A 10,000-nucleotide genomic window follows, 5' to 3' on the forward strand; every position below is an offset into this window, starting at 1 on the left:
GGGTTTTAAATACCCGTTAAATAGAATCAGATCCGGCGAGGTCGGGTGATAATACCCGCTCGGTTATCACTGCAGAATGGAACGGACCGCTTGAGCGGTTCGTGTCCAAGCCAACCTGCGCTGAGGTACAGTCTCCTGGTAGGCTACCCGCGCAGGGACTTAGGTATATCGATATTCGGCGATTGACCATATTTTGCGCGAGTAGAAAATTGTCTCGGCCGTGGTGGGGTTGAAGACCCACCCATGACAGGGTTCCGGTGTTGTTCCGGAAGGTCACGACTGAATTGTCCGTCCAGTGGGCGAGCGGCTACTATTAGTGAAAAGCGGTCGTTTGCACGCCGCTGGGCGCGAATTCGTAACAATATATATATATATATATATATATATATATATATATATATATATATATATATATATATATATATATATATATATATATATATATATATATATATATATATATATATATACACACAACACCTCCTTAATCCGTAACACCTCCTTTATCGTCGTATATGTGTTTGAGAATAGCCAAAGAAAGACAAGATATATCTGGCCAGAAAGACAAGAAAAGGACAGGAAGACACAGAAGAACCTCCCCAAGGGAAGACATGCACTTGAAGTTGCTCAGCTTATGCAATAGAAGAAAATCAGGTTAACAGCTGACAAATGCAATGAAAGCAGGCCTGAACATTTACATCTCATCTGGCATTGTACACAGAAGCGAGTCAAATTGCAGTATGTCTCTATGGCAGAGTTGCAGCAAAGAAACCCCTGCTGAGATCACAGAATAAGGTGAAAAGACTGAAATTTGCAAGGTAACATCAAGATTGGGTGACTGAACAATGGAATTGGGTCCTCTGGTATTGAAATCAAAGTTCAAACTTTTTGGATCTAAGAGATGCCGGATCGTACACCAAAGACCTGGAGATTGTGATGATACGAAATGTTTGCAGCCGATTGTGAAACATGGGGGAGGCCCTGTATCTGTCTGAGATTGTATCTCAGCATTTGGTGTCGGGAAACTTGTTCAAATCAATGGCATGCTAACAAAAGAGAAGTACAAGCAGATACTGCAGCACCATACAGTCCCTAGTGGAAATTGTTTAAATCGGAAAAGGATAAATTTTCCAATAAGATAATGATCCAAAACACTATTTAACTAGCCGGGAGGCGACGATGGTTCATGGGCATTATTGAACAATGCCACGATAGGTACAATTGAGTTAGTGGAAGCTTTTGAGGAAGCCCTACCGTAAAAACCTATCTCTTCCATCAAAATTGACCAAATCAAATCGGATTTTTAATATGTCGTACTTATGAACATTATGCACAGCTTCGAGGAAACTAAATTGCGAGAAAAAATAATAATAAATAAATAAAAAGTTCAAGTGGGCATAGCTCCGCCCACAAGGGGTGTGGGACGCCCCTCATACACAAAGACACAACTAGACCATGATATCTAGCTTGTGTCCAAGTTTCATCAAGATCACGTCAAACGTCATGGAGCTATGCTCTGGAAAGAGTCACAAACAGAGAGACAGACAGACAGACAGACACACAGACAACAAAAATAGTTGTCACTGCTGGCGCCCACGAACCAAAAACAGTATTTGAGGAACAACTAGGTTACAATTGATGTGCTCCAAGTGTGAGAACGGCCACCCCATAGTCCAGACAGGAGTCCCATTGAGGCCATATGGGATGACCTGGAAACAGAGGAGAACTAGAACGGCACTTGGTAGAGAGCATACCTCCACCAGGCTGAACAGTTTACATTTTGTATCCCACTCGTAGGCCGGATCTGGATCTGGACCTGAACCCAAATCAAATCTATTTTTTCTCTTCACCTACCCCATTCATCCACCTAATATTGTCATAAGTCGTCCACAACTTTTTGAAATGTTATGCTTTTTAATCGCTTTTGGCCTCATCTCTCAATGGTTAAAAATTCCAGAATCCGGATCCTGATCCGATCTTCACCCAAATCTAATAATTTTGTCCTTGTTACACACCCAACCTCCCCACCAAATTTCATCCGAATCAGTCAACAATTTTTTGAGATATTCTGTTCACACACAGACGCACAAGGGTCAAGGTGAAGAACCAACAAACCTGACATAACTGTGGAATGTACTGTAGCATATTTAGCACAATATTCCTGAAAGTGTTTGAGTAATATACAGGAAGCACGGGTACCAGAGTGATGGCACTCAAGAAGGCAAAGGGCAGACATACAAATAAACTGATAATTTGATGAATTTACCCAAAAATACGATGACCATTGGAATAACCCAAAGTTTTGCAAAGTAACACACACACACACACACACACACACACACACACACACACACACACACACACACACACACACACACACACACACACACACACACACACACACACGCTCCACTTCGGGTTAGTTGGTCCAACAAACCACCACCATCTACGCATTGTCCGTTGACCCGCGATGAACCCAAATTTCGACCAGTTCTGGAAATTCGATTACAGACATGATTAAAGATTAACAGTCATTTATATTAACCATTTCCTTGGCATTGTGGGTAATTTTTGAATACAGCTGAAGTGAAAAATATTCTCATCTCCAGCATGAAATTAAACGACTCCCTCAAGGTGTCTCCAAGGTCACACGAGTGATGTGTCCCACGGAAACCTGTGGCTTGGTGAACGCAGTCCTGCCGCATGATGAGACGTGCTCGTGAGCAAGCAGGGATGCACGTACGTACCTGTACTCATACCGCACCAGGTACCCAAGGAGGCAAGAAATTCCCAGCACGTCGGCACAACGAAGTTGCAATGTTGACGTTGGCCGAGCAGTGACAAACGCTGCGTGCGGTTAACTCATCACGTTTTCAAGGTGATGTGGGTTCCGTGCGGTTCGGCGGGCAATGTGAATTCCAACCGCTTACCGAGGCGGTGGACACATGGAGCACTGTGTCGGTTCCAGACTCTGACCACATCGCCACCGCGCTGCCAGAGAGAGGGCAATGCCGTCTCACCCCGTGCTCGGACCTCGCACTCCTTCCCCGAATGAAGCTCCCACTTTCTCCTCCGCAATGACGTCATCGCCCGCGCGTCACTGCGCGTTCCCAGAGCTTCACACCAACGTCTTCGTTTTTGCTTCGTTCAACAAATATATATTTTTTTAAATGTTTGAAATTAAAATTACTGCCACCATCCCGCTGCCCCCCAAAAAAATCCCGGACTCATGTGGATAAATATGCATAGTTAGGAGTTCAGAGCCTGGTCTCAATGATTGAGTGTTGGTTGAGAATATTCATATTATTCATTGCAAAACACAGGTTTTATATTGTCCTCGCCCTCCCTGAAACCACAATGGTCCAATCAATCACTAAATATCCTTTCCCTCCAAACCTCACCACACATAACCCCCTTGTAAACTTTTCCTTTGGAGTTGCTCTTGTTTCAACACATACATACATATATGTGTTTATGAAATTTCTATATTAGGTGTGTATCGACACACACACACACACACACACACACACACACACACACACACACACACACACACACACACACACACACACACACACACACACACACACACACACACACACACACACACACACACACACACACACACACACACACGTCAGCCATTATAAAGCTTGCATTGTTCGTGAGAGAAATCTCTGAGGATATTCCGAAGACTCAATAGCTCAGTCGGTTGTCGACTTGGGTTTGAGTCCTGGGTTGTCAGAATTTTCTCACACTTGCCCCTTCCAGTAATTTATTCCTGTTCAATATATATATATATATATATATATATATATATATATATATATATATATATATATATATATATATATATATATATATATATATATATATTGTTGCGAATTCGCGCCCGCCGGCGTGCGAGAGGCCACGTAACTCGAACCGCGGCACGTCGCCCACCGGACGGACAATTCCGTCGTGACCCTCTCGGACTAACGCCGGGAACGAGTCACGGGTGGGCCTTTCGGCCTCACCATGATCGTGCCAATCGCCCCCCCGCGTGGGATAGGGTTGTTCGCCAAATTCGACCTACCTAAGTACCCACACGGAGGGTAGACCGGGCGATCGCACCTCGCCGCAGGTCGACTCCGGACACGGGCCACTTTAAGTGACCCGTTCCGTACTATCGGGATAACCGAGCAGTGTTATCGTCGACCTCTCCTTGCTTTTCTCCTTTTTTTTTTCTATGCGCCCACCAGCGCGGAAACTCGCAACCTGCGCTCTTTTCCGTGACGTCATGGCAGCTGCTCCTGCTTCGCGCACCTCATCCCTTCTTGGATGGTAACATCCGGCAGGGATTCCCTTCTACCGGATTTCAACCATGCAGCCACGACGTCACTGCGCATCCCAAAGCAAGCCCCGCGTTTGAGGTGTTCCCCACGTGAACACGTGCTCTGCTCGTTGGAGCTTCACACACATGCCCGCCTGGAGAACCCATCCGGTCCAAATCCATTATCCAGCCTACCTTCTGTCCGTCCGCGGGATCGGCTAATCCACCGCGTGCGTTTCCGGACCGGGTTTCACTCGCGTAGCCGCGCACGTGGCGGCCTCGAGTGGAGCACAGCACGGACCCCGCGCGCTGCCGTGCAAACCCTGCACGGTCCCCAATGCAGCTACGGCCGCTACTTGGCATTTGTCCACCGTCACCGTCGCACTCTCGCGCACAAACTTCCACGTGCCACGACGCTCACACACCTCGTCATGACACTCGGACATACGGTTGCATGTTCCTGCATGCCAACCGCCATCTCCCTCACATACAGCGCTCTCACACACGCTGTTCCTTCCACCCTTGGTGTTTCTCTCACACACTTCAAAACCACACACGCTGTTTCCCTCGCACACTCTGTTCCTTCCACACTCAGTGTTTCCTTTACACACGGTGTGCTGGAAGGCACGCATTTCGGCACACTTGCTACCAGGCACACCATATCACTCACACACACCATAACACTCACGCTATGCATGCTTTCCAGCACGCATTTCGGCTCACTCGTACACACACACACTGGGACGACCACGCTGGGGATTTGCATCACCACAAGGGTTCCTGGGGCCTCCATACCCCCCAAGCTCCGCGTGCACCCATTCACAGCACTCACCCCCTCCAACTCGCAAAGCTCGACCGGATTCACCTCGTCGCGATCCACCTCAAGGGGGCACATTACCTCCCTTCGTTCCTGAAGGAGGATATCCTGCTGCTTGCATCGGGTCCCATCGGGTCCCACTGCAACATTCCTCAAGCTCAATCCCATTGTCCCTCACTACCTCCATGTGTGTGTGTTCGTCCTTTGTGTCGTTCACTTCACCCCCTCTCTCCTCTATCTCCCGTGTCTCTGTTATTTCCATGTCCTGCGTCTCCGTCGTTGTCACCACTACCTCCTTTATTATTTCCTTTTCTTCCTCGTTCCATTTTCCTTCCCATTTGAGTCATTCTTCCTCTCTGAGCCTCTTTAGTTGTTCATTTTCTTTCCGGAGCTTTTCCATCTCCATGGACTCAAATTTTGCTGTTTCCTTGAGTTGGTTAATTTCAAACATATATTGTTTTTGTTTTCTGCCCCACCGTCTCTCACGTTCTTCATTCTCCAATCTCATCGTTTCTTTCAATTGGTTGAGCTCCCTTTCCCGTTTTATTCCTTGTTATTTCACTATCTCCTTGTACTCCAACCTTGCTATTTCTTTCAATTGGTCAACCTCAAATTCATGTTCTTTTTGTTTTCTGCCCCACCATCTCTCACGTTCTTCCTTCTCCAATCTCATAGTTTCCCTCAATTGGTTAATCTCCCTTTCCTGTTTCATTCCTTGCTCTGTCACTATCTCCTCGTACTCCAACCTCGTTTTTTCCTTTTGTTGTTCAGTTTCAAATTCATACTCTTTTTGCTTTTTATCCCACTGTCTCTCTTGTTTCTCATTCTGCAATCTCGTTGCTTCCTTAAATTGGTTAATTTCCCTTTCCTGTTTCATTCCTTCTTCTTTCACTACTCTTTCTTGCATCTCATTCTTTAATCTGGCCTTGGCTTCCAGCTGTTCGATCTGCACAGTGTGCTTCCTTAACGTTTCATTCTCTGTTCTCGTTCTTTCCTCTCTTTACATCCTCAGTTCGTTTTGTAATTCTCTCTCTCTGCTTTGGTGTTCCTGGAACTCAGAAATTTTTTTTCCCATTTTTCCTTTCTGGCCTCATCACTTCTTTTCCATTCTCCCTTCCACAATTCGTTCATTTTCTTACCGTATTCCTTTAGTTCCTCCAGGCGTTTCTCTTTCATTTTTATCATCTCTTCTCGGCTTTCTCTGTCCAGATTTCCTCTTCCTACCTCTTGCTTCAGTTTTTCTAATTCCAAATTGTGTTTCCGTTTTTCGTCTTCCAGCTCGGTTTTCCATTCTTCCTCCATTTGTGTCCGAAGCCCACCAATGTCCGCCTGCCTCACCTGCCATGACCACATGGTTTGAAACTGTGGCTGGGAGCACCCGCCTCGTGTCGTGCCATTCGCTGTGGTAATAATAGCAGCCCGCTCCGTGTTGCGCTGAGGTGCGATCACGCCGCTATTTTGCGACTCCGTTTGCCAGCAAAGTTCGTGCTCAGTATAGGGTGAGTGGCCCCACTGATTAAAATTAGTGGTGGGGTCATAAAAAGAAGAACCATCCGGGGCCATGGATCCAACATCAACACAAATTCCTGAACCACCCTGCACCCGTTCGCCTTGAACCGCCATCTTGCTTCTCGGAAATAATTTAAAGCTCGTATTTTGGTGGGAACCGAGGGTCGCTCCACACACCCCTGATCTGATTCCCGTTAATTTAGGTTGGCGGGGAATGAATTTGAATCTCACTCGTCGACACCAGTGTTGTAGATTTCCCGCCTGTCGGCGTGCGAACGACCGCGTCCAACCAATAGCGGTCGTTTCGCCCACCGAACGGACAATCCAGTGGCGGCTCTCCAGATAAACGCCGGAAACCAGCTACGGGTGTGTTTTAACCACACCACAACCTTGTCCGCACTCTCTCCGCACTACAGGGTCCGATCGCCAAATCTTCGATTTACCTAATTATTAGAGCGGGTAGGTTACCGAGAGATTGTACCTCAACGGGAACGCTTGGAAACGAGCCGCTTAAGCAGCTCGCGTCCTTTTGGGATAACCGAGCGGGGTATTATCGCGCACTCCCGTTGGACCCGATCACTTTACCGGCTATTTAAAAACCAACTATATTCCGAGTGCAAGATGGGGCAGTTCAATGAGGGAATGAATGCAACGAACAGGTTTACATTCACACAAGGACATTTATTATAATAAAGCACGTATGCAATTAAACAAGGCAAAACACGTATGCAATTATACAAGCAACAAAATCACAACAAAATAACTACAACCGTCTACTTATTATGCACAGTCACTTGCACTTAACAGCAGTTCCTACTTATTAGACGGGCCCACGGACACACGTATGCACACACACACACACCCAAGAAATGGTGGCAGAGGCCTTTAATAACGAGCTCCAGCTCGGAGGACAGGTGAGCTGAAACCCAGAGCCTATCTCGAACCTCTCCACCTCGTGTGGTCTTCAAGTTGTCCGACCCGGGCTCCAGCGAGAGCGAGCTGGATCCAATCGCCATGAGCTGCTATCCTTTCCGAGCTCCCGCGAATCCTCCCGCGCTTCTCAACACGTGCTGGTGAGACGAGGCGCCGATCCTTCCCGTCAATGCGTCGCTTCCCCGAGGAACCACCTCCAAGAAGAGGTCGATGAGTCGCACCAAGCCAGGAACCAAAATGGAGAATAAAGAGCTCCACGAACCAAGAAGAAGAAGCCACCACTCGCAGCTCGAGCCGAGCGACCGGCTCAACTTTCTTCGAAACAGGGCAGCTTGAAGCAAAAAGCTCTCCCGAGCCAAGCAGAAGCCGAAGCTCACGGAACCATCAAAGCAAAAAGCCTCCAAAAAGCCTCCTCCCGAGCCAGGCCTCAGCCGAAGCTCACTGAGCCAGCCAAAGCAAAAAGCTTCCGAAGGCCTCAACCCTAACGCAAGCCACGCAGGACCCGACGGTCTGCTGAACGACTCCCCTCAACTTCCTTCTCCAACTCTGCCCACGAACAAAAGAAAAGCTCTCCTCTTATCCTTCTCCCGCCCTTCCCTGCTCCCGGCGGTACTCAAGACTCATGCCCTCATGCTCCATCCCCCGCTCAGCCACAGGTGGGGAGGGAGTTGTTGACATCACGAGTCACGGGACGAGAGGGTGGTTCTTCCTCTCAGCAGAAGAGGGGGAGGGATGTCTCCATTCTTTGTTCCCTAACTATTAAATCGATCCGCAGCGCATCTAATCGATTCAGGTCAGGTGTGGGAGCATGTGCCAGAACAGCGCGTCGCTGCGTCCACTTTCAGCCGGTACTCCAGGGGCCTCCGTCTGGCCATCCCCCAGGCAGATGCCAGGCCCATCCCATCTCCTTGAGATGATGATCAACCTGTTGCAACCATGAGGCACGTGGTCGGCCCACTGGCCTCCTCCACTCATGAGACTCCCTCGCTGAGAGAATCTGGTGAGCAGGATCAGCGTCAGGAAAACGAGCCACATGTCCATACAGCCGCAACTGACGCTCACGGACTATGCAGGTAACAAATCTCATCCGAGTCTCTCTCAGCAACCGCTCGTTGGACACAAAATCCGACCAGCGATAGCCAAGGATTCTCCGAAGAGACCTGGTACCAAAGGAATTAAGTCTCCGTCTCAGATCCTTGGTCAGAATCCAAGTCTCGCACCCATAGAGCAAGACTGGAAGTACCAAGGACCTGAAGACTCGGACTTTCCTCCTCCCGCACAGGTACTGGCAGCGCCACACCCCATGATCCAGTGAATCCATGACTCCGCAGGCCCAACCCAGACGTCTATTGACCTCTGACTCGCAGCCAGCAGAGACATGAATATCACTGCCAAGGTAAGTGAATCTCTCCATGACCTCAACATCCTCACCACAAACAGACACAGACAGGACAGCAGCATCCAAGATGTCACCGAAAGCCTGGATCTTAGTTTTGACCCAAGACACCCGTAATCCCAACGGCTCCGACTCCTCATTCAGCACCTCGAGGGCCCCCAAGAGGATGTCTAAAGTCTCCGCAAAGATGACTGCATCATCTGCAAAATCAAGGTCCGAGATCTTGACATTCCCAAACGATGCACCGCAACTTGATCTCTCCGACATCCTCCCTAGAATCCAGTCCATTCAAGTGCTGAAAAGTGTGGGGGCAAGTACACATCCCTGACGAACTCCAGTAACAACTGGAAATAAGTCAGAGAAGGTACCACCACACTTCACAGCACTCTCAGTACCAGAGTAGAGTTCAGACATCAGATCGATCAGTTTTGGTGGCACCCCACGAAGACCAAGAATCCTCCAGAGGACATCCCGATTCACTGAATTGAACGCTTTACAGAGATCAACATAGGCTGCAAGCAGCCCCTGCCGAAACTCTCGTTTGCGTTCGGTGAGGACACGAAGTGCAAGGATACGGTCAATCGTTGACCTCTTTGGTGTAAAGCCTGACTGCTCTGGACGCTGGTGCTCAAGCAGATGGTGGCGAACCCTATCAAGAATTATCCGAGCAAAGACCTTGCCCGGCACTGAGAGCAGCGTCACCCCTCGGTAGTTGTTGCAGTCTTGGCGATCACCCTTCCCTTTCCAGAGAGGGACAACAAGGCCCCTCTTCCAGTCAGTTGGGATGATGCCTGTGTTCCAGGCAGAGTACAAAACTGCATGCAACGACACGAGTGCAGCATTTCCACCAGCCTTGAGAAGTTCGGCATGGATGCCACAGATCCCTGGAGCTTTGCCCCGTTTCAACTGGTTCACCGCAGCCCGTGTTTCCACAAGCGAAGGTGGACCACAGTTGATTCGAGGGTCAGCAACAGGGATTGTAACACCCTTGACGTCCAGCTCGACAGCTGGATGTCAAGGATTCTCTGGAGGA

The 10,000-nt window shown here is 48.6% G+C and overlaps 1 protein-coding gene across 2 annotated transcripts in view; it reads right to left on the bottom strand.

Moving 5' to 3' along the window:
* Positions 1-10,000, bottom strand: part of LOC147029419 (electroneutral sodium bicarbonate exchanger 1-like) — a 249,828-nt gene that overhangs the window by 217,492 nt on the left and 22,336 nt on the right. Inside the window, exon 1 of one of the 2 annotated variants that reach the window (XM_085872457.1) lies at positions 2,931-3,404. The exons of the other annotated variant lie outside the window; for it this stretch is intronic. Coding sequence (XP_085728583.1) covers positions 2,931-2,981 — 51 coding nt within the window. The 5' untranslated portion in view covers positions 2,982-3,404. Of the gene's footprint in view, positions 1-2,930; positions 3,405-10,000 lie in introns of those variants that run through there. 2 annotated transcript variants of the gene reach the window in all.

Source organism: Eptatretus burgeri, chromosome 3 (assembly GCF_056783735.1).
Source record: "Eptatretus burgeri isolate ZD-2024b chromosome 3, Ebu_testis_v1, whole genome shotgun sequence".
NCBI classification, from domain to species: domain Eukaryota; kingdom Metazoa; phylum Chordata; class Myxini; order Myxiniformes; family Myxinidae; genus Eptatretus; species Eptatretus burgeri.